Source organism: Mustelus asterias, chromosome 30 (genome assembly GCF_964213995.1).
Source record: "Mustelus asterias chromosome 30, sMusAst1.hap1.1, whole genome shotgun sequence".
Lineage (NCBI taxonomy): Eukaryota > Metazoa > Chordata > Chondrichthyes > Carcharhiniformes > Triakidae > Mustelus > Mustelus asterias.
The window spans coordinates 16,008,164-16,033,594 of record NC_135830.1 but is presented as its reverse complement, the minus strand read 5'-3'; the positions used below and the strand labels follow the sequence as shown (position 1 = coordinate 16,033,594).

General features: G+C 48.0%; 2 protein-coding genes across 2 annotated transcripts; both read right to left on the bottom strand.

Annotated features, from left to right (window-relative positions):
- Positions 1 to 18: 18 nt before the first annotated feature.
- On the bottom strand, positions 19 to 6,214 carry LOC144480832 (uncharacterized). The gene is made up of 4 exons (XM_078200454.1): positions 5,701 to 6,214; positions 5,364 to 5,475; positions 5,003 to 5,155; positions 19 to 1,325 (listed from the first exon to the last, which is right to left on the bottom strand). The coding sequence occupies exon 4, from the start codon at positions 781 to 783 to the stop codon at positions 160 to 162; it is 624 nt and encodes a 207-aa protein (XP_078056580.1). The 5' UTR covers positions 784 to 1,325; positions 5,003 to 5,155; positions 5,364 to 5,475; positions 5,701 to 6,214; the 3' UTR covers positions 19 to 159.
- A 7,336-nt stretch (positions 6,215 to 13,550) lies between these two features.
- On the bottom strand, positions 13,551 to 15,935 carry LOC144480809 (uncharacterized). Its single transcript, XM_078200419.1, has 2 exons — positions 15,864 to 15,935; positions 13,551 to 15,130 (listed from the first exon to the last, which is right to left on the bottom strand). Exon 2 carries the CDS (start codon positions 15,027 to 15,029, stop codon positions 13,767 to 13,769), a length of 1,263 nt encoding a protein of 420 aa, XP_078056545.1. The 5' UTR covers positions 15,030 to 15,130; positions 15,864 to 15,935; the 3' UTR covers positions 13,551 to 13,766.
- Between the last annotated feature and the right edge of the window lie 9,496 nt (positions 15,936 to 25,431).

The following is a 25,431-nucleotide window of genomic DNA, read 5'->3' as shown; positions in this document are numbered from 1 at the left end:
GATGCAACACAGTGTGTTCAATATAAAAATAGTAATGTAAAACTGATTTATTTGACCTTTATCCACAATATTAGCCCAAACAACTGGCTGGAATTTATTGACATCATCCAACAGACCCCAACGAACATAATCCTGGATGTCACTGACAGCAAAATCCAATCATTGTAATTGTTTGTGAGCTTGTTGGTGTCTCATCAGTACAGAAAAATAAGCAAATCCCTTCCCACATTCAGCACATGTGAATGGCCTCTCCCCTGTGTGAACTCGCTGGTGTGTCAGTAGGTTCGATGACTGAGTGAAACCCTTCCCACACACAGAGCAGGTGAACGGTCTCTCCCCAGTGTGAACGTGCTGGTGCATCAGAAGTTTGGATGAGGAAGGGAATCCCTTCCCACACTCAGAGCAGATGAATGGTCTCCCCCCAGTTTGAACACACTGGTGTGTCAGAAGGACGGATGACTGAGTAAATCCCTTTCCACAGTCAGGGCAGGTGAACAGCCTCTCCCCAGTGTGAATTTGCTGGTGCACAGTCAGGTGAGACGATCGCTTGAATGCAGACCCACAGTGAGAGCATCTGAACGGTCTCTCATCAGTGTGAACAGGTTGATGCTGCATCAAGTCCTGGGAACTTTTAAAGCGTTTTCCACAGTCTGGACATGTAAAAGGTCTCTCATCAGTGTGAACTCGCTGGTGTGTCTGCAGTTTGTATTGCTGAGTAAATCCTTTCCCACACAAGGAACAGGTGAATGGCCTCTCATTGCTGTGAACACGTTGATGGCGCATCAGTTCCCCAGAACATTTGTAACACTTCTCACAGTCTGAGCATTTAAATGGTCTCTCCTCAGTGTGAACTCGCTGGTGATTCAACAGGGTGGATGACTGAATGAATCCCTTCCCACACACAGAACAGGTGAACGGCCTTTCCCCAGTGTGAAGTCGCTGATGTATCAGAAGGTAGGATTGACGAGTGAATCCCTTCCCACATTCGAAGCAGGTGAACGGTCTCTCCCCAGTGTGACTGAGCCAATGACATTCCAGGCCAGACGGGGATTTGAATCCCTTCCCACAATCCCTGCATTTCCATGGTTTCTTCCTGGATTGACTGCATTTGTGTTTTAACAGGTCAGATGATTGGCTGAAGCCTCGTCCATACACAGAGAGCACGTGTACGGTTTCTCCCCGCTGTGAACGGTGCTTGTTCCTTCCATGTTCAAAATCAAATGATATTTAGGTTATGATACATTGGAAAACTCCACCAGATTGTGATGTGATGTTTCGTTTCAGTTTCCCGACTGCAAATCCTCCTCTTCTAAAATGCTGTGTAACTGTTTCAAAACAGAAAAAGATGGAGTGAGAGAGAACCCACAAAAACAGAAAGGCAGTTTGTGAAATTGAGCTGAATGAATCTGGTCATTTGCGGGGCCGGCTCCAGGGAAAAGTGACCATTAAAACTGGTGGATTCTCATAAAAACCCAACTGGTTCACTAATGTCCTTCGGGAAGGAAACCTGCCACCCAGTCTGGGTCGACACAGATTCTGTCCACAAATTTCTAAACTGTCCCTGAACACCAAGGTCTGGGTCATTTGTATACATTAGGAAGAGCTGGGTGTTAACACCCGCTCCTGAGGAACTCCCAAACATCCATTAACCAGTATTTTGTGTGTTTCCTGTCCCCCAGACAATTTTGTGTCAATGCTGCTGCTGTCCCTTTTATTCCACGAGTCATATCTGTGCTCCGATGTCTGCTGTGCGGCAATTTATCTGATGCTTTTTGGAAGTCCATGTTCACCACATTAACAGCATTATCCTCAACAACGGTATCTGTGACCTCATCAAAATATTTCAGCAGGTTCGATAAACACCATTTCCTCTGAACACTGTCCTTCTTCATCCACATTTACTCAGGTGACTACTAAATATGTCCTGAATTATTGTTTCAGGAATCTTCCCCATCACTAGCATTGAACTGACTGACCTGTAGTTTCTGGGATTATCTTTTGAGCAGGTACTGACTAATCCACCTAACCTGCACATCTTTGGACCACGGGAAGAAATCCATGCAGACACGGAGAACGTGCAAACTCCACACAGACAATCGCCCGCGGCTGGAATCGAACCCGGGTCTATGGCGCTCTGTGGCAGCAGTGCTAACCACTGTGCAGTCCCAAAACATTTTCCATGTTCAATTTCCAATTGCTGTATCCTGTAAATAGAGTTCCCACAAAGATCATCACCGTTAAACCAGGACATAAATTCAGAAGAGACAAACCGTTCCTTGATTTGAATTTTCTGTGTGTAAATCCCCCACTTCTAACCAAATAAAAGCAAATTACTGCGTCTGTTTGAATGAGGAACCAAAAGAGAAAATGCTGGAAAATCTCAGCAGGTCTGGCAGCATCCCTAAGGAGAGATGCAGATGGTCTGTTAGTCTTTATTCCCCAGGGATACAGTTTCCGAGTGAGGAAATCTTTCTGAAATTGTATCCAGTTTTGGTGAAACCACATGTGGAACACTGCAGAGTTTGGGTCTCCTTACCCAGAGAATTGCCCCAGAGGACGAGTAACAAACGTTCACCAGACTGCTTCCTGGGATGACAGGACTGTGCAATGAGGAGCGATTGAGCAGAATTGGTCTTTACTCTCTGACCTGATCGTAACCTCAAATCTTCATCCTGCTGACCTCCAATAACCTTTCACCTCCTTTCTTACCAAGAATCTATCCACCTTTGCTTAAAATATTCAAACACTCTTCTTCCACCACCTTTTCAGGGAGAGAGTTCCAAAGACTCACGACACTTGGAGAAAAATTCTCCTCATCTCTACTTTAAATGGGTGACGCTTTATTTTTTAAAACGGTGACCCCTAGTTCTAGATTATCCCACAAGAGGAAACATCCTCTCTACCTCCATCCTGTCAAGGCCTTGCAGGAACAAGTCGCCATTTACTCTTCTGAACTCCAGCGGATACACTCCTAGCTGTCCAACCTTGCCTCGTAACACAACCCATCAATTTCAGGCATTGTAAGAAGTCTCACAACACCAGGTTAAAGTCCAATAGGTTTATTTGGAATTATGAGCTTTTGGAGCGCTGCTCCTTCCTCAGGTGCGGAAGGATTCCAAATTCCAAATAAACCTGTTGGACTTTAACCTGGTGTTGTGAGACTTCTTACTGTGCCCACCCCAGTCCAACGCCGGCATCACCACATCATTTCAGGTATTGGTCTGGTAAACTTCTCTGAACTGTCCCCAGCACACTTACACCCTTCCTTAAACAAGGTGACCAATACTGTACACAGTACTCCAGATGTGGCCTCACTAGTGACCTGTACAACTGAAGCATAACCTCCCTAGTTCTGTATTTAATTCCCTTCACAATGAATGATAACATTCTATTAGTGTTCCTAATTACTGATTTACCTGCATATTAGCCTTTTGTGATTTATGTACTAGAACACCCAGATCCCTCTGAATCTCTGAGCTCTGCAATCTCTCACCGTTTAGACAAAATGCTTCTTTTTCATTCTTCCTGCCGAAATGGACAATTTCACATTTGCCCACATTCTACTCCATTTACCAGATATTTTCCCACTCACTTAACCTTTCTGTCTTTTTGAACCCTCCGTATGTCCTCGTCACAACTTACTTTCCCACCTATCTTTGTGTCATCGGCAAATTTGCCAACCAGCCCTTCATCCAGTCATTTCTATAAATCTTTGATTCCTTGCCCCAAATTTGTTTCCCTGTCTACTATTTAGTTTTAAAATGCTTTCCCCAGTACTGGTGTCAGTGCCCCATGAACCAGAACCCACCTCCCACACCAATCTTTGAGTCACTCATTCATCTCTCTGATCTGATTTGTCCTAAGACAATTAGGAAGTAGTTAAGGTAATTATCCAGATTATGAACTTTGAGATCCTGCTTCTTAATTTGGTACCTAGGTCCTCATACTAGCCATGTAAAACCTCCTTCTTTGTCCTGCCTGTGTCATTGGTACCTACATGGACCACAATGACTGGGTCCTCCCCCGTGCAGCTGTTTTTGAGCTGCAGATCCGACACAATACTGTAAGTTCCTCTTCAGCCCTGAGCAGATGTCCTGAACCCTGGCACAAGGCAACACAGCCATCTGGACTCATGCTCTTTGCTGCAGAGAACAGTGTGAATCCCTCTGACTACACCATCCCATACTACCCCCACATTCCCTTTTTCTCCTCCAACTTGAATGGCTTCCTGTACCACGGTGCCAAGGTCAGTTTGCTCATCCACCCTGCAGCACAAACAAGCTGAAAAAACTGCAATCCGGTTGGACAATTGTGAAGGCTGAGGCTCCTGCCACCTGAATCCCCTTACCTGCCTCACTCACAGTCATCCTCCTGTCCCTGATCACTGACCAAATCAGCAGGTCCTGTCCTAAGAGGTGTGACTGCTTCCTGGTGTAAAGAATCCAGGTAATGTTCCCCCTCCCTGATGCATCGCAGTGTCTGTAGTTCAGCCTCCAGCTCATAAACTCTAACCTGAGCTGCTTGAACTTCAAACACTTACTGCAGATGTGTTTGCCCTGGATCAAACTGACACCCAGGAGCTCCCACACGTTGCAGCTGTGACGCATCACCTGTCCTCCCATCTTTAATGTGTGCGAAAAAAGTATTTAATTATTTTATCCAATGATGTATTTTACTTTTGATTTTATATATTTTATTAACCTTACCAGCAGCTGCTATACGATTTTGATTACCAGCAGTTGCTGTACGATTTTGATCCTTAGACATAGAATAAACTTGAGTCACTTTGCAGATACTCAGCAAATAGCTCGCCGCTCTTTCTCCTGTAGAAGAGGAAGATCACTTCCCAAAGGCTGAGAATATTAGAAAGCAAAAGGGTACCTCGTTCCCTTCCTTCCCTAAGTCCCTTAATTACCCAACTCTTAGCACTCTGTTCTAAGCTGCATTCAAGTGATGCCGGTTCAGAGCTGTTTCTGAGCTACAGATTCAATACAATACTCACTTGCAGACATGGACATCAGTGCCTGTATGGGTCTCCAGGCCATCATGCACACATCATGATGGGGAGAATGGAGATGGTGTTGCCAGCCATGTACATGATGAACAGATTCATGGGCAGCTGTTTCAATGGGCCCAAGGCGATGTCCCAGCAGCGCTGAAACAGAAAGCGAGCAGGGTATCAGTCAAGGGGGCCGGTTAGGGGAGGCCATATGCTGATCTTATACCCAGGCCTGGAAGTAACAATTAACTCAATAAGTCCCTTTACCAAACAGGCTGCTGTGGTTCAGCAAGGCACTTCACCACCATGGACAAACCCAGGCATTGCCTGTTACCCACCAAGGACACATTCAAATCTAACTTACTTTCTCGACCAGGATCCAGTCTGTTTCTTGGACGCAGATGTCCGGTAGCTGTTTGTCCGAATATGCGATTGGGCACGTGGAGTGGCCCTGGCCACACTGTTGATCACGGCTCCTGTGAGAAACAGAAAACACAAATTGGTCACCCTTTCAAGACCTTCTTTAAAGAGGGAGTCTCTCTGTTGAGGACCCCAACGTGGTGGCAATGCTGCCAGCACGAACTAAAGCTTGGGCAAACCTCAGACACACATTGCCATTGTGTCCACTGAACTGCCACGGGAATGGAGGGCTGCAGAAGTGGATTAGTGTCAATTGATAATCAGGGTGCCAATCCACTTACCCTCCATTTAGGGACAAAGTGACAAATCACCTAATATACCAAATTGTATCTTGAAAACAAACACTGCGGGACATTGAGAGAGATCCAGTTCAGCACCCGGCCCTGGAAACGAGCAATCGTTCCTCCAACCACCACCGCAGTTGGCACCTGATCAGGTGGAGGGGCTGAAACCAAAAGGGCATCTCAGGGTCATGACCTGGGGAAAAGATGCCAAGTGGGGTCTGAGTGGTTTCTGGGGGATTTGAGGGGCTGCTTTGTGATCAGGAGCTCGGTGAGGGGTAAAAGAGGCGCGAAAAACCCGGGGTTGGGAAGTTTTGGGTTGGTGCCACATCCCCGGGTCAGTGTGCGGTGGCGTCCCCTCGGGAGAGGCGGGCTGACCCGGCTTGCCGCCTACTCGAGCCCCCGGCTCCCCGCGCGGCCTCCGCAGCTGCTGCTGCCGCTCAGGTTAAGCTCGAGGGTCCACTTGTGCCAGCGCGCGCGGTTGGCAAGCCCCGCCCCTGCCGCCATGGCAACGCCAGCGACAGTTAAACGTTCCTCCTTTAAAATCTGATTCCGATCCGAAGAAGAAGCCGCGCGCTTCCGTCAACAAACCACAACCGCAGCAATGCGCATGTGCGGTCCCAACCTCCTCCGCCCATTGCCCCCGCCCCCACATCGCAGCCATCTTTGTTAGGGACGCATCAGCTCCGACATTTCACCTTCTGTCCAAACGGAGCACGTCTGCCCCGCACAAAGATGGACATCACTTAACCTTAGAGATATTTACATCGCTTTTTTCGCCTCAAAAAACGTGTAACACAGTATAAAACGTCAATAAAACCTAAAGGACCTTGCCTCCTCAATCAGCAATCAAAATCATAAATATCTATTGTAATAGGTTTCTCCATAGATGCTGCCAGTCCAGCATTTTCAGTTTAAATTTCACAATTCCAACATCCGCAGTATTTTAATTTTATCTCCTTTCTATTCTGTCTCTAATGCAACTGGATATCATGAGTAAAGCTACCACCAGGCTGATCCTTCAGTGTGGTAAGAAGTCTCACAACACCAGGTTAAAGTCAGTGTGGCACAGTCGTTGGCATTGCTGCCTCACAGCGTCAACAACCTGGGATCGATTCCCATCCTTGCGTCACTGTCTGTGCGGAGTTTGCACGTTCTGTGTGGGTTTCCTCTGGGTGCTCCAGTTTCCTCCCATACGCCATCCATTTCTTCACATGAGAATTCAGTATTTCGTCCTGAATGAATTTTGAGGCCCAAGTCAGAGTGAATAAATAAAAGCAAAAAACTGCGGATGCTGGAATCTGAAACAAAAACAGGAAATGCTGGAAAATCCCAGCAGGTGTGACAGCATCTGTGGAGAGAGAATAGAGCCAAGAGAGCCAGCGAATAAATAACCCTATAAGATACCAGATTCACATAGAATTCAGCAAGAAATTCTGCAAACGTCCTTCAAACTGAACGGGAAACATTGCCATTCAAGTTTCATAGAAATCATAGAAACCCTACAGTGCAGAAGGAGGCCATTCGGCCCATCGAGTCTGCACCGACCACAATCCCACCCAGGCCCTACCCGCACATATTTTACCCGCTAACCCCTCTAACCTACACATCTAAGGGGCAATTTTTTTAACCTGGCCAATCAACCTAATCCACACATCTTTGGACTGTGGGAGGAAACTGGAGCACCCGAGGAAACCCACGCAGACACGAGGAGAATGTGCAAACTCCACACAGACAGTGACCCGAGCCTGGAATCGAACCCGGGACCCTGGAGCTGTGAAGCAGCAGTGCTAACCACTGTGCTACCGTGCCGCCCTGAAACCAGTTTCAGCCTGGTTTTGGAGGGGACCTTTCACATGTTAGGTAAACGTGATAACCACTACACTACAGAAGCTGTTGACAGCACAGGGCAGCCAATCGGTCTGTCGGCAATGTTCAACTCTGCTATGTTACTGCAGGTTCCAATGGTTAGACTGAGAGCCCATGCCACTTAATACAAGAAGACAACTGTTACTTTCAACCTGATGTCTCACCTTATATTGAACTTCAAAATTTAAAAGTGCCCATCTGGCAAATGTCTTAGGGAGCAATGATTTCTGCTCAATTATAGAATCGCTAAAGTGCAGAAAGAGGCCATTCAGCCCATCGAGTCTGCACGCAACAATCCCAAGCAGATCCTATCCCCATAACCCTATATATTTGCACTGCTAATCCCATGACACCAAGGGGCAATTCAGCATGGCCAATCCACCTAACCTGCACATTTTAGGAAACCTACACAGAGATGGGGACAATGCGCAGACACCACACAGATTTCCTTCCCAAGGCTGGAATCAAACCTGGGTCCTTGACACCATGAAGCAGCAGTGCTAATCACGGTGCCAAATTCATCATTCTCAGTCTATATTACTCGGTATTTGTTTCATTATTCAACATTTAATATCAATACATTTATTGAACACAGATGTCCTCATTCTGAATTGCATATCTCTGCACTATATCACATTGAATTGCAAATGTGACTGACGAACAAAACAGATGGAGTCACTGGGTAACACACATCCCATGATGCTTATTTGAGATTGACCACGGTCAGTCTATAAACAAAATCAAATATCTTTAATGGGAAGAGAGTTAGAAATAATCAGTTAGTTATACTTGATCCCTCTTTATTCTGGGTGTGAAACATTCTGGCACTTAAATCCCATTTGTCTACAGAAGAGTCCAGCAGATCCGCACTGATTCTCGATTTCCTCATCTGACGAGTGTTTTTCCTATTTCTCTATTGTGAAGACCGATTTTTAAAAAAAGATTGTTCTGCGCAATGTGCGTCATTTCCTCTAGTTCAGTTACAGTATCACCTTTGAGTCTGTCTTTATGAGCACGCAATACTATTAGACATGTTTCAGGTGGTAATTAACTATGTTAGTCTACACCTACAAATTCTGTTGTGGACTGAACAAATTGCTAATATGTGCACGGTGTCAAAATGCAAACATTTATTTCCTTGTTGCGTTTTAAAATATCGCATTCATGATTTTCCTGAAAGCATTTGTACCGAGGTCAGAGCAAAGATAATAGCTGGAATTTTACCATTGGCCTCGGGTGGGATTTTATGAGCCTCACCAGAGCGATGCTGTAAAATACTGGCCAATATGTCTGTAACATCGAGATTTGGATAATGTTCAGCAAATAACTGAAATCATGCAGATTTCCCTCACCCTAAATGGTAAAGTTTCATTCATGTTTCTGCCCAGTTTTGAACCTTCGTGTGTTAGGCAAATGGGATAATCACAACATTACAAAAACTGCCAACAGCGCCAGGCCTACAATCGACCTGTCTGCAATGTTCAATTTTGCTCTGTTGCTGCTGGTTTTCATGGCGAGACTAAGAGCCCATGTCACTTCAGATGTGACAGAGCTCTGACGAAGGGTCATCTCGACTTGAAACATTGGCTCTATTCTCTCCCCACAGATTCTGTCAGATCTGCTGAGATTTTCCAGCATTTTCTGTTTTTGTTTCAGATTACAGCATCAACAATATTTTGCTTTTAAAATAAATGGAAATTGGTGAAATGGGTGAAGGTGGAGGGGAGAGTTCATGCTCGTGAATTGTCAGAGATGGACCTTCACATGGTCCATCTCTGAGACTTCTCTTCCCCCTCCTTGACATTTCTGACTCCATTTCTGGTAGTCATGATGTGGAGATGCCGGCGTTGGACTGGCGTAGGTACAGTAAGAAGTCTCACAACACCAGGTTAAGGTCTGAGTGACTCACCTGATGAAGGAGCAGTGCCCCGAAAGCTCGTGATACCAAATAAACCTGTTGGACTTTAACCTGGTGTTCTGAGACTCTTTACTGTGTCAATTTCTGGTGATAATATCACTGGTATCTATTACAAGCACACTGACACCTACAACTACCTTGACTACAGTTCTTCACACCCCATATCCTGAAAGGACTCCATCTCATTCTCTCAGTTCCTTCACCTCCGCCACATCTGTCCTGATAATGCCATTTTCCAAAATAGTGTTGCCCATGTCTTTCTTTCGCCAATTGTGGTTTTTCACCTACTGTGGTTGACAGTACACTTGACCATGACCGACCCATTCCCCAGCCACTGCTGTCACCCCCTCCTCTCCCTCCCAGAACCAGAATAGGCTTCCCCGTGTCCTCACTTTTCACCCCACCAGCCTCCGCATTCAAAGGATCATCCTCTGCCATTTCTGCCAACTCCAGCATGATGCCACTACTCATCACACCTTCCCCTCACCCCTTCTCCCCCCCCCCACCCCCCCCCCCCCCCCCCCCCGCCACCTCCACCCTCCTCAGCAAGAACTCACAAGGACCGTTCTCTCTGGGACACCCTGGTCCATTCCTCCATCACACCCACCATCTCACCCCCTGTCCATGGAGCCTTCCCATGCAATGGTTGAAGGTGCAACACCTACCCTTTTACCTCCTCCCTGCTCACTGTCCCAGGTCCCAAACACCATTTCAGGTGAAGCAGCGTTTCAGACATCTCCTTCAATCTGGTCTATTGCATTCGCTGCTCCCAATGTGGTCGACTCCACACTGGAGAGACCAAATGCAGACTGGTTGTCTGTTTTGCTGAACACCATCCACAAGCAAAACCCAGACCTTCCTGTCAGTTCAATACACCACCCTACTCTCCTGTCCACATGTCGGTCCTTGCAATGTTCTAGTGAACCCTAATGCAAACTGGTGGAACAGCACCTCATCTTCCAATTGGACACTTTACAGCCTGAACATTTACAGGACTGAACATTGAATTCAACATTCACAGCGTGAACTCTCTCCTTCACCTACACTCCATTTCCATTTATTTCATTTAATTCTGATTCTTCTTTTTGTCTTATTCATCCATTTTATCATCCTTCTTTCTCACTTCCATGTTTCCAGTTCTCCATTCTTGCTTTCTGCCTTGTCCACCCCCACCCCCCATTCAGGGCAACTGTTTCTGCCTTGTCCACCCCCTAACCACTCCCCCTCCCCCCACCCACCCACATTCAGGACAACTGCCTTAAACATCTGTACCACTGTTCTGCCATTCACATATTCTGATCACTTCATGGACACTTTTAACACCTCTCCCAGCTGTCTTCATACATAAAAGCAAATTATTGCAGATGCTGGAATCTGAAACCAAAAGAGAAAAGGCTGGAAAATCTCAGCAGGTCTGGCAGCATCTGTGAGGGGAGAAAAGAGCTGACGTTTCGAGTCCAGATGACCCTTTGTCAAAGCTGGCAAGGTCTTCATCCTCATTCATCCTCTCTCCCCCCCGTCTGTTAGACAGGCACACGCTCCACTTTCTGGTGAACACACACTGACTCTCTGCTTCAAGCTTTACTCTTTGTACCAATTCACACTCTGACTCCTTTTACAATTACTCATTGTTCCCAATAGGCTCCATTCCCTCTGACTCCATCCCCCTGAACTCACTGAACATCACCCCAGGGCTCCTCCCTCCCTGCTCCATTCCCTCTGACTCCATCCCCCTGAACTCAGAGCATCACCCCAGGGCTCCTGTCTCCCTGCTCCATTCCCTCTGACTCCATCCCCCTGAACTCACTGAGCATCACCCCAGGGACCCTTCCCCCCGCTCCATCCCCCTGACTCCATCCCCCTGAACTCACTGAACATCACCCCAGGGATCCTCCCTCCCTGCTCCATTCCCTCTGACTCCATCCCCCTGAACTCACTGAACATCACCCCAGGGATCCTCCCTCCCTGCTCCATTCCCTCTGACTCCATCCCCCTGAACTCACTGAACATCACCCCAGGGATCCTCCCTCCCTGCTCCATTCCCTCTGACTCCATCCCCCTGAACTCACTGAGCATCACCCCAGGGATCCTCTCTCCCTGCTCCATTCCCTCTGACTCCATCCCCCTGAACTCACTGAGCATCACCCCAGGGACCCTCTCTCACTGCTCCATTCCCTCTGACTCCATCCCCCTGAACTCACTGAGCATCACCCCAGGGATCCTCCCTCCCTGCTCCATCCCCCTGAACATCATCCCAGGGACCCTCTCTCCCTGCTCCATCCCCCTGACTCCATCCCCCCAGGGATCCTCACTCCTTGCTCCATTCCCTCTGACTCCATCCCCCTGAACTCACTGAACATCATCCCAGGGATCCTCGCTCCCTGCTCCATTCCCTCTGTGAGCATTCCCCTGAACTCACTGAACAGAAGGAGTAATCCCAGAGAAACTGTTGGGAATGGAGTCAGGGAATGTTCTAGGTTTGTGTATTTTTAGTTATCCTGGTGTCAGAACACACACACATCAATAAAACAGGGCATTCCTGCAAACACACTGCAGCTCCTCATGTCTGTTGTATAATTGTCCCAGGCTCCTGTGAATTCCTTCAACTAGTATGTAATGTAGACTTGAATTGATTTATTTTAAAACGGTTTATTTTAAACATATTAACACAGGCCTGAAAGTTGTAGACTCAGGACTGTCACACAAATGCTCTCAATCTGATGGTGTGGTGGTATTGTCACTGGGCTCGTAACCCAGAGTCCGAGGGTAATGCTCTGGGGAGCCAGCTTCCAATCACACCACAGCAAATGGTGAAATCTGAAGTCAATAAAAGTCTGTAATTAAAGGTCTAGCGATGACCATGAAACCATTGCTGTTCAAACCCATTTGGTTCACCGATGATCACTGATGCCCTTTAGGGAAGGAATTTATACGACTCCAGGATAAGACCAGAGGATGCTGGAAAATCTCAGCAGGTCTGGCAGCATCTGTAAGTCTTTCATGTGACTCCAGGTCCACACGATGTGGTTGACTCTGGAATGGTCCAGCAAGCAAGCTGCTCAGTTCAAGGGCAGTTAGGGATAGGCCACAAGCAATGAATTAAAAATAATCTTCACAAAATGTTGACCAGTCATTTTCAGTCTGCAAATTTAAACCTGCTGTTTCAGGAACAGATCCCAGATTTAAACCAATCTTTAATTTAACAGCACACTGCCAGCATTCACCGCTGTTCTTCACAACTCTAAACACAGTTGTAAAGGAGTCTTTGTTCCGTGTCTTAGAATCCTACAATGCAGAAGGAGGCCATTCGGTCCATCGAATCTGCACTGACCACAATCCTACCCAGGCCCTATCCCCATAACGCCATGAATTTATCTTAGCTAGTGCCCCGACACTAAGGGGAATTTTATCATGGCCAATTCACCTAACCCTCACATCTTTGGACTGTGGGAGGAAACCGGAGCACCCGGAGGAAACCCACGCAGACATGGGGAAAATGTGCAAACTCCACACAGACAGTGACCCAAGCTGGAAATTGAACCCGGGTCCCTGGAGCTGTGAGGCAGCATTCCAACCACTGTGCCACAGTGCCGCCTGTGTTGAGGAGCTCTGAACCATGGAAGAGAGTGGTTGGGATACATTTCTTACACACCTCAGGAATATCCCACACATTTTGTCTTGAATGTGATTAACAGCAGCAATAACTGCAGAATGCAGCTCCTGAAGACACATGAACTCATTGAGGTGTTAGTAGATGAGGTAGGCAGCACGGTGGCACAGTGGTTAGCACTGCTGCCTCACAGCACCGGCGACCCGGGTTCAATTCCGACCTCAGGGGACTGTCTTTGTCGAATTTGTCCATTCTCCCATGTCTGCGTGGGTTTCCTTCGGGTGCTCCGGTTTCCCACAGTCCAAAGATGAGTAGGTCGGGTGGATTGACCACGGTAAAGACAGTTTGGCCCGGTGGGCTTGTGGAAGGGAGGGAAGCAGCAGAAACAGCTGATCAGATTGTCTCAAGCTTAATGACAAAGAAGCTCCATGAACTCCTCGCTTGTTGCTGGAGGTGAGGATGGAGGAGACAAGGGTGAGGGAGAGACCTTCAGTAGGAATTGACCTATGTTCGAGATATTAAAAAGATTCAACACAAATCTGATTGATTTAACATTTATCTGGAATATTAACTCAGCTGAGATGGAGTTTATGAACATCAGCCGAAACACAGCCCAATCGACATGCTTCATTTCTGGATGTAAATAATGGCAAAATCCAATCACTGTCGTCATTTATGAACTCGCTGGTGTGTCAGCAGGTTGGATGAAGAAGCAAATCCCTTCCCACACACAGAGCAGGTGAATGGCCTCTCCCCAGTGTGAGTGCGCCGGTGCACAGTGAGATGAGATAATTCTCTGAACCTAGTCCCACAGTCAGAGCACCTGAACGGTCTCTCCCCAGTGTGAACACGTTGATGACGTACCAGTTCCCCTGAACTTTTATAGCATTTCCCACAGTCTGGGCATTTAAACGGTCTCTCCTCAGTGTGAGTGCGCTGGTGTGAAGTGAGGGCAGATGATGTCTTGAACCCAGTCTTACAGTGAGAGCACCTGAACGGTCTCTCATCAGTGTGAACACGTTGATGGCGCATCAGTTCCCCAGAACTTTTATAGCTCTTCCCACAGTCTGGACATTTAAATGGTCTCTCAGTAGTGTGAACTTGCTGGTGTTTCAGCAGGGTCGATAACTGAGTGAATCCTCTTCCACATTTGGAGCAGATGTAAGGTTTCTCGTGAGTGTGAACTCGCTGGTGTCTCTGCAGGGTAGATGAATGAGCAAATCCCTTCCCACACTGAGAGCAAGTGAATGGCCTCTCCGCAGTGTGAGTGCGCTGGTGTTCAGACAGGTTACTCATTTGCCTGAATGCAGTGCCACACTGAGAGCATCTGAAAGGTCTCTCATCAGTGTGAGTGCGTTGGTGTTTAGTTAGGGCAGAGGATGTCTTGAACCCACTCCCGCAGTGAGAGCACCTGAACGGTCTCGCATCAGTGTGAACACGTTGATGGGACAAAAGTTCCCCAGAACTTTTATAGCACTTCCCACAGTCTGAGCATTTAAAAGGTTTCTCTTCAGTGTGAACTCGCTGGTGCATCAGCAGGTTAGAGGACCTTGAGAATCTCTTCCCACACTCGGAGCAGATGAATGGCTTCTCCCCGGTGTGAACTCGTTGGCGTTTCATTGCACACTCAGAGGAGGCCAATGGCCTCTCCCCACTGTGAACTCGCTGGTGTGTCAGCAAGTTGGTTAACTGAGTGAATCCCTTCCCACAGTCAGAGCAGGTGAATGGCTTCTCCCCAGTGTGACAGCGGCAATGCTTTTCAAGGTGAGATGGGGATCTGAATCCCTTCCCACAATCCTCACATTTCCACGGTTTCTTCCTGGTGTGACTGCGCTTGTGTCTCAACAGGTCAGATGATTGGTTGAAGCCTCGTCCACACACAGAACACACGTACGGTTTCTCTCCACTGTGAATGGTGCTTTTTCCTTCCATGTTCAAAATCCGATGATATTCACGTTGTGATAAGTTGTGCGACTGCCAGGTCCGGATGTGATGTATGGTTTGAATTTCCTGACTGCAAGTCCTCCTAAAACCTGTGAAATTGATTTAAAACAGAAACAAGGGAGTGAGAGATAACCCACAAAAACACAAAGGCAGGTTGTGAAATTGAGCTGAATAAATCTGGTAATTTATGGGGACAGCATGAAGGAAAAAGTGACCATGAAAGCTGCTGGATTTTTGTAAAAACGCAACCGGTACATTAATGTCCTTCAGGGAAAGGAACCTGCCACTCAGTCTGGGTCTGCACAAAACACTGACCTTTAAATGAGGGAGTGGCACGGTGGCACTGCTGCCTCACAGCAGCAGGGACATGGATTCGATTCCCGGCGTGGGTCACTGTCAGTGTGGAGTTTGTACATTTTCCTCCTAGACATCTGTATGGGTTTCCTCCGGGTGCTCCTGTTTCCTCCCACAGGTTAGGTGGATTGACCATGTTAAATTGCCCCTTCGTGTCAGGGGGACTAGCTAGGGTAAATGCATAGGGTTAAGGGGATGGGGCCTGGGTGGGATTGTGGTCGGTGCAGACTCGATGGGCCGAATGGCCTCTTTCTGCGCTGTTGGGATTCTGTGAAAATCAGAACCTTCTCTCCTCCTGCTGACAGGGAGCGCCGCGCATGCGCATTGCTGCGCATCGCCCCATTAAAGATGGCGGCCGTTTATCCATGCTTGTCTCTGCAGAAGTAGAATGGCTCTGGACAAACCCGGGACTGGCCCAGGACCTTCGTGTTTGAGGTTTGAATTCACGAAGTGTTCATGAAACCTTACCGCCCTCCCTTTGCGCCCATCGCTCCCTCAGACACGCCGCTTCCTTACCCGCCACGGAGACAAGAAACAACAACTTCGACTCCCCAGCACTCCCTCTGCGCATGCTCAGAACACGGTCACTACTGCGCCTGCGCGGTCGTGATTGCCTGGATCGGAGGCATTCCTCGTCGCTTGGGACGCTGGGTAAACGCCCTGCCATTGAATAGAACAAATGGTTTGTCGTGATTTCTTTGTTGTTATCGCGTGCAAGCTGGGGCTGAAGGGCCAATAATAAAACTAGGATACATATCATATAGAGACCTGATTGTACAGACCATTATCTCAATTCAGAGAAGGAAATTGGAATTGTTCAGAAATCGAAAGTCACCTGAAGGTAGAAATAAGAACAGAAACCCTCTCCTACAGTCATATGTGAACTCACTGGTATCTCAGTAGCACATGAATATCAGGAATACTGCAATTAATTATGAAGATGTACAATGTGAACGGTGACTGTTAGATAAAGTGCAATGTTCTAACACATTGGAGCAGCTATGGTCAATGCGAGGGGAATATTGGATCACAGTGTCACAACAACATTATGCTCTGTCTCCTTGTAGCCTGTCTCAGAATTTCCTTCAATAACTAGGCCATTAGTGTGACAGGATTTAGCATCTATGATCTGCCAAAATTACAAGAGGAAAGTTAGTGACTGCAATTATCCCAGAATTAAATTATATATTGCATACTATCTCCAAATGGGGCTCATAACACAATTTATTTTATTTATTAGTGTCACAACTGGGCTTACATTACCACTGCAATGAAGTTCCTGTGAAAATCCCCTCATCGCCACACTCCAGCATCTGTTCAGGTACGCTGAGGGAGAATTTAGCATGACCAATGCACCCAACCAGCACGTCTTTGGACTGTGGCAGGAAACCAGAGCACCAAGAAGGAAAACACACACAGACACTGGCAGAACAGGCATATTCTGCAAAGACAGTGCCCCAAGCCAGGAATCAAACCTGGGTCACTGGCGCTGTGAGGCAGTAGTGCTAACCACTGTGCTGCCCTTAGAATCTCAATTATTTCGGAAATTGATTTTATGCCATTGATTTTACTGAAGGCTGTGGAAATAGTAATATCTAAATCCTGTACAGAAACAAGCAAGATGCAGCTACTTTTTACACATTAGCTTTGCATATTTCCCTCAATGAGTGGGGTATTTTGAAATTTTGAGGTTTACTTCACAAGGTGTTAAGATTAGCACACATGGATTTTTACTTCATGATATGTGGGTGTGGCTGGCAAAAGCCACACTCCAAAATGGTGGTGAGCCAACTTCTTGATCAGCTGCAGTCCATATGGTGTCAGTACACGCCCCACTTCTCTTTGGGAGGTGATCCACGATTTCAATGCAGTGACAATGATGCAATGCAATATAATAGCAATATAATTCCAAGTCAGGATGGTGTGCAATTTGGAGGGGAACGTGAAGGCGGTGGAGTTCATACACACCTGCTGTCCATGATCTTTTAGGTTCAGAGTTCACAAGATTGGAAGGTGCAATTGGAGGAGCCTTGACTAATCACTGCAATAAATCTTGTAGTTGTGAGAAATGATCATTTGACTTCAAGTCCATTTCTTCTGCTCTTCTGCATGTCCATCTCATCATGGACTTTACCACACTCATTTAATTTCATGAGGGACAATTCTGCACAAATACTCCCCAATTTCCAGAGATCAAAATCCAAACATGTATCCAAATATATCAAGATATGTATCACTTCTCAGATTTCCACCACACTGGCATTACATTTTTCAGACAAACATTTCCATGCCTGACAGCAAATATATGATTGATCACCTCAGTCTATACACTGCATAGGTGGCAATGATCACTCAATGTTAATGTTTTGCTGTTGTATCTGTACCAAGCGTGGTTCAGTATAGATTTAAGGTTCAAATAAAGAGGTGGAATTGAATGGTCAAAACAACATCATCTTTGGAGCATCATTTTTTCCTTGAATCCCTTGCAATTTTTGGCCCTGACATGAACACTTTAACTCCAAAATTAGTCAGGTTGGCAGGTGTTGTCTGCCCAAAAGGACATGAAGTATCCCTTGTGTGTTTATGTGTGGGAGTTGGTGTATACGTGAGCGTGTGAGTATTGAGGAATATAGCTGTGCGCATGTGCCTGTATCTGTATGTGAGGAAAGGATGCTTCTATGTGAGACAGAGGGAGAGAGTGTTTGTGGATCTCTGTGTTTAGGTGTCAGTCTGTTCTGCTTTTCATTTACTGTAACATAAATCTTCCTCTCCAAGCAGACAATTTCCTGAAAATTCCATTGACTGATTTCAATTATACAATTAGGAGATTTGTCTTCAGGCTGAAACCACAAGCTGACTGTGTGTTGTGTGAAACATGACATCTACACAGGTCCCACTCTCCCAAAGCAACATAAAGTGTCTGCTACTTCCCAGATCCCTTCCTTTCCCATCATCTGCTTAAAGCCACAAACAAAAAGGTCCATTTTTCTCGTGGAGTTTGAAAGAAAGCAGCTTTCAAAATGATGCAGAGTCTCCGCCAATCTGGGCTCAGATATTTCCCTCATTCACTCCGATTGAACCATAGAATCCCGACAGTGGAGAAAGAGGCCCTTCAGCCCATCTGGTCTGCACCGACTCGCCGAACCAGCATTCACCCAGGCCGTTTCCTCTGTCCTATCTCCGCAACCCCACATATTCATCATGGTCAATCCATGAAATCCGTACATGTTTGAGCTGTGGGAGGAAACCGGAGGAAACCCACGTTAAATTCGGGGAGAACATGCAAACTCCACACCCGAGGCCAGAATTGAACCCGGGTCCCTGGCGCCATGAGGCAGCAACGGTAACCACTGTTCGGAGGACCAGCTGCTCCCGCTCGGTCCTCCAGCTCCGCCCCCTCATCCTATTGGTCCAGAGTTACCGTCAATCACTGCCCGGGCATTGTGATGTGGAGCATGCGCAGTGCCGCTGGGAGCTCAGGATTGAGGCGCTGGAAATTCTCATTGCATCAGAAACCGGCGGGTGGGGAATGAGGGGGGGATGGAGCCGGCGGGTGGGGAATGAGGGAGGGACGGAGCCGGTGGGTGGGAATGGAGGGATACAAAAGAATGGTCTAGTTTGGACCAGGGAGCGGCATGGGCTTGGAGGGCCAAAGGGCCTGTTCCTGTGCTGTATTGTTCTTTGTTCTTTGGATGGATCCGGTGGGTGGGGAATGAGGGTGGGATGGAGCCGGCGGTGGGGGAAGAGGGGGGGATGGAGCCGGCGGTGGGGGAAGAGGGGGGGATGGAGCCGACGGGTGGGGAATGAGGGGGGGATGGAGCCGGCGGGTGGGGAATGAGGGGGGGATGGAGCCGGCGAGTGGGGAATGGGGGGGATGGAGCCGGCGGGTGGGGAATGAGGGAGGGATGGAGCCGGCGGGTGGGGAATGAGGGAGGGATGGAGCCGGTGGGTGGGGAATGAAGGGGGGATGGAGCCGGCGGGTGGGGAATGAGGGGGGGATGGAGCTGGCGGGTGGGGAATGAGGGAGGGGATGGAGCCGGCGGGTGGGGAATGAGGGGGGGGATGGAGCCGGCGGGTGGGGAATGAGGGAGGGACGGAGCCAGCGGGTGGGGAATGAGGGGGGGATGGAGCCGGCGGGTGGGGAATGAGGGAGGGACGGAGCCGGCGGGTGGGGAATGAGGGAGGGACGGAGCCGGCGGGTGGGGAATGAGGGGGGGATGGAGCCGGCGGGTGGGGAATGAGGGGGGGACGGAGCCGGCGGGTGGGGAATGAGGGGGGGATGGAGCCGGCCGGTGGATGTCAGGCCCCAAGCCCCGAATACAAAGCTCGGGAGCGGGTTGTGAACCGGGGAAATCAGCTCGGGCTTTTCCCCAGAACAGGCCCAGATTCCCTCCATCGGGATCCTGTGCGGCCCGGAGCATGCGCACTGAGAAAGCCTCGGGCCTCCCGCCGCCACCCCGGCCCCCCCCCCCCCCTCCGATTGGTTGGAGGACCAACCGCTCCCTGTTTTATTGGTCCGGACCTGCCGTCAATCACCCCGGGGCATTGTGAGGTGGGCGGGGAGGATTCACAAACACCCGCTGGAGGCCCCAACACCCCCAATAAGACCCATTGGTTTTATTGTCAGTCTGCAGACAGGAGCTGGAGAACTGAACCCAGACAGAGGAGAGGGAGGGAGAAAACTGGGAGTGGATGAAAGAAATGGGGAGATGGGTTTGGATTTCAGGATGTGGAGATGCCGGCGTTGGACTGGGGTAAACACAGTAAGAGTTTTAACAACACCACGTTAAAATCCAACAGGTTTATTTGGTGGCAAATGCCATTAGCTTTCGGAGCGCTGCTCCTTCGTAAGATGGAGTGGAAATTTCCTGGTGTTGTTAAAACTCTTACTTTGGATTTCAGCCCGGGGAGGAGGGAGAGTGGGTGGGACGAGATTTACAGATTTGGGGGAACGAGAGAGGAAAAAATGTTCAGGAGAAACTGGAATTGTCTGTTCAAAATGGACTGTCAGTGATGACTTTTGTGAACTCCTTTTACAGAATATTAAGAGGATTACAGATGGGAAACCAAAATTCATGCCAAATTTCATCTGACAGTCAGCTGGTTCACCAGGACCTGAATATCATCACCTTTGAGGATTAAATGAGAATTGTTCGTTTGTTCTGTCTGAGGGAAAGATTTTAAACTTCAGTGTGACTGGAAAAGCACCGACACACACACACACCCCCGAGAGTGTTCCAGTGAACGGACTGCAGAAAGCTTCAATCAGTTGCACAGCCTAATAAAACATTGCAGCATTCACAGCGAGGAGAAACCATACACGTGTTCTGTGTGTGGACAAGGCTTCAACTAATCATCCAACCTGGAGAGACACAAGGACACCGGCACCATGGAGAAACCTTGGAAATGTGAGGATTGTGGGAAAGGATTCAATTACCCATCCCTGTTGGACAATCACCGACGCATTCACACTGGCGAGCGGCCATTCACCTGTTCCGTGTGTGGAAAGGGATTTACTCAGCCAACCGGCCTCATGTTACACCAGCGCATTCACACTGAGGAGTAGTTGTTCAGCTGCACTCACTGTGGAAAAAGTTTCAGGTCTTCATCCGATCTCAGTCAACATCAGCGGGTTCACACTGGGGAGAGGCCATTCACCTGCTCCATGTGGGAAGGGATTCACAAAGTCCTCCAACCTGGTGACACACCAGTGAATTCACTCTGAGGAGAAGCCGTTCAGCTGCACGTCCTGTGAAAAGAGGTTCAGGTATTCACACAGCCTTGAAGAACACCAGCGAATTCACACTGGGGAGAGGCCTTTCACCTGTTCAGTCTGTGGACAGGGATTCACTCAGTCATCCAGTCTAGTGAGTCATCAGCGAGTTCACACTGGGGAGAGGCCATTCAGCTGCACCTCCTGTTCTATGTGTGGACGAGACTTCAACTGACCCTCTAACCTGGAGAGACACAAGGACACTGGCACCATGGAGAAACCTTGGAAATGTGGGGCCTGTGGTAAAGGATTCAAATCTTCATTCCAGCTGGAAATCCATCGATACATTCACACTGGGGAGAAACCATTCCTCTGTTGTGTGTGTGGGAAGGGATTTACCAAGACAACCTACCTGATGTTACACCAGAGAATTCACATTGAGGAGAGGCCCTTCAGCTGCACTCACTGTGGGAAGAGGTTCAACAGCACATCCAGCCTCGCTACATACCAGCGGATTCACACTGGGAAGAAGCCATTCACCTGCTCTGTGTGCAGTGAGAGATTCACTCGGTCATCTGGCCTTTGGACACACAAGCAAATTCACATTGAGGAGAAACCATTCAGCTGCACCTCCTGTGGAAAGAGTTTTGGACAGTCATCCAAACTGACTGCTCACCAACGCACTCACACTGAGGAGAAACCATTCAGCTGCACCTCCTGTGGAAAGAGTTTTGGACAGTCATCCATCCTGACTGCTCACCAACGCACTCACACCGGGGAGAGACCATTCAGCTGCTCCATGTGTGGGAAGAAATTCTCCCAGTCATTTGATCTGGTGAGACATCAGCAACTAACTTCACACTGGGGAGAGACCATTCACCTGCTCGGTGTGTGGGAAGGGATTCACTCGGTTATTCACCCTCCAGTCCCACCACCGCACTCACACTCAGGAGAATCCATTCAGCTGCAGTACCTGTGGAAAGAGTTTCAAGCAGTCATCCAACCTTCTGACTCACCGACGCACTCCTCTGGGGAGAGGCCTTTCACCTGCTCCTTGTGTGGAAAAGCATTCACAAGCTGAGACACCAGCAAATTCATAATAGACTGCAAGGATTGGATTCTGCTTTTAATCACAGCCTGGATTGATAGTCTGACAATATCTGGTTTGTTTCTGCTGATGTTATCATCCCTATAACTTTAAAGTTTTTTTAAAAAAAAATTATTAGTCACAAGCAAGGCTTCATTAACACTGCAATGAACTTACTGAGAAATGCCCCTAATCACCAAACTCCGGTGCCTGTTCGGGTTAATGCACCTAACTAGCACATCTTTCAGACTGTGGGAGGGAACAGGGGCACCTGGAAGAAATCTACAAAGCACGGGGAGAACATGCAAACTCCACACAATGACCCAAGCCCGGAATCGAACCCGGATCGCTGGTAATAAGAGGTAGCAGTGCTAACCACTGTGCCACCGTGGTTGGAGTTTAATATTCTGGAGATGTCACTGATTTTCAGAGCTGCAATGTTCCTTTTTAAAAGCACCTTCTGTGATCTTTCTCCTTAATTCAAGAATCCTCAACAAGAACCTGTTCATAAAGTTAACAATAAAATTACGAACTTTACTTCAGTCCTAAATTAATTAATCTTTTCTGCAAATCTGTGTGTGAGAGATTCCACTGATTAACATCTCCAATGAGAAAGTGCTGATTAATCCTTGCTGATAATTCTGACTGACCTCTTCACAGTGAGGTGTCCATTATGAAATTCAATTGTGAAGGAACCTAAACAAAGGAGTGAAATATTATACAGGCACGATAAAAGTTTACATAAAAACTTAAACAACACAGATAACCCAGATAAATGTGCAGTGGGACATTTTGGAACCCGGATAAATGTGCAGTGGTACATTTTGGAACCCGGATAAATGTGCAGTGGTACATTTTGGCAGGTCAAATGGGATGAAGGAGTATAATATCAAGGGTAAGCAGTGCAGAGGATCAGAAGGCCCTTGGGGTTCAGGTCCATAGGACTCTTAAATCGGCCTCACAGGTAGAGGAGGTGGTTAAGAAGGCGTATGGTGTGCTGGCCTTCATCAATCGAGGGATTGAGTTTAGGAGTCGGGAGATAATGATGCAGCTTTATAAGACCCTCGTCAGACGCCACGTAGAGTATTGTGCTCCGTTCTGGTCGCCTCATTACAGGAAGGATGTAGAAATTATTGAAAGAGTGCAGAGAAGATTTACAAGGATGTTGCCTGGATTGGGTGGCATGCCTTATCAGGATAGGTTGAGGGAGCTCGGTCTTTTCTCCTTGGAGAGACGAAGGATGAGAGGTGACGTGATAGAGCTGTACAAGATGTTGAGAGGTACAGATCGGGTGGATTCTCAGAGGCTTTTTCCCAGGGCTGAAATGGCTGCTACGAGAGGACACAGGTTTAAGGTCCTGGGGAGTAGGTACAGGGGAGATGTTAGAGGTAAGTTTTTCACTCGGAGGGTGGTGGGTGAGTGGAATCGGCTGCCGTCAATGGTGGTGGAGGCAAACTCGTTAGGGTCTTTTAAGAGACTCCTGGATGAGTACATGGGACTTAATAGGATTGAGGGTTATAGGTAAGCCTATATATAGGCCGAGGTAGGTAGGGACATGACCGGCGCAACTTGTGGGCCGAAGGGCTTGTTTGTGCTGTAGTTTATCTATGTTCTATGTCTCATGGTCTTCTGGTATCATAGCTTCCACTTGGCAAAACACTGCGTCACATTCAGAGATCTGGAAAAGGAAAGGTCTCTGTTCCACTCTGCTGTGATGCGCGCAGTAAACGCGTGTATTTCAGGGGCAGACAGCCGAGCTGCTGCGTGCCATTCCAACAGGGAAAACGGCTCCTTATTTTCAACGGCACTGATACCTGGGCTGAGGACTGGACTGAGTGAACATATTCACACAGGTTCCATGAATACAAACAAAAATTCGCACAAATGAATTTTAAGATGTCAATTAGACTAACTTGAGCACACAAAGTTGAAGCTTCCTCAAATTATGGTCAGTTGAGTCGGTGAAGCAGCCTATTATATTTGCAGTGATGTCTGCATTCGAGCTCTTGCTGCTGTTTGAACTGAAGGCGGCTGAATCAAGGATTGCGTTTGCCGGGTGCTGTGGCGCGCACCTGTAATCCCGCTGCTGGGAGGCTGAGGCTGCTGGATTGCTTGAGGTCGGGAGTTCTGGGCTGTTGTTCTCTGTGCCGATCGGGTGTCCACACTAAGATCAGTATCCGCATGGTGTTCCAAGAGGACTCTGGGAGCACCAGGTGTGCTAAGGAGGGGTGAACCGGCCCAGGTCGGGAACGGAGCAGGTCAAATCCCCTGTGCTCTTCGACAGTGGGATAGCACCTGTGAATAGTAACAGCAGTGCCGCCTGACCAATGCAGCGAGACGCATCCTTTTCTCCACACCTTCAATCGCAGCAAACAAACTATTTTGCCGTTCCCATCAATGCAGAGAAACCCGATGCCTCTCTCCTGCCTCCACACTCACTCCCTCTGCTGCCCCTTTCATTCACTCTCACATCCAATGCCATCACCACAGCAAACTACGCAAGTAAACCAAAAACAAGTACACACACTTTTGACCAACCAACTCCCCACCTGCCCTGCACGCTCACACGCACCATCCTGCAATTCCCACTTTCCTCACTCTCCCCATTCTTTGCCTCCTCAATATCCACCTCACATTTACCGCCCCCTGGGGCTCACGGCAGGAACTGCACTTTAAAAATCTTCAACTTGCACAATCATGTCAGCCACGGCCACAAGAGAGCGCGAACCTATTCACCTCCTCCACACTACTCATATCGCGCACACACTTCCCAGCACATCCACCAAACATTCAACCTGTCTCTCGGCTCTCATAACTCCTTCTCGTTTATTCATTCCCTTCTGACAATTTCTCCACTGTCAACATCGAAAGTCTAGACGCTTTTGACTTAATCTAATGCTGTAAATGAGAGAGTGGGAGAGAAAGAAAGAGAGAGAGAAAGACAGTTCATTGTAATTTCCAGTTTCAGCGATGATCGCCAAGCCACTTTGGCAATTCACAGACACCCCATTATTCGATGTCCCCTCGACCGAGTCTATTCTCAAAGATAAGCCCCGGGGTGGTGACTGCCCCGGAGGGAACGCGCAGTAACCAAGCATTGCGCTTAATAGATTTCACTTGGCAAAAAGTGCGTCACATTCAGAGATCTGGAAAAGGAAAGGTCTCTGTTCCACTCTGCTGTGATGCGCGCAGTAAACGTGCGAATTTCAGGGGCAGACAGCCGAGCTGCTGCGTGC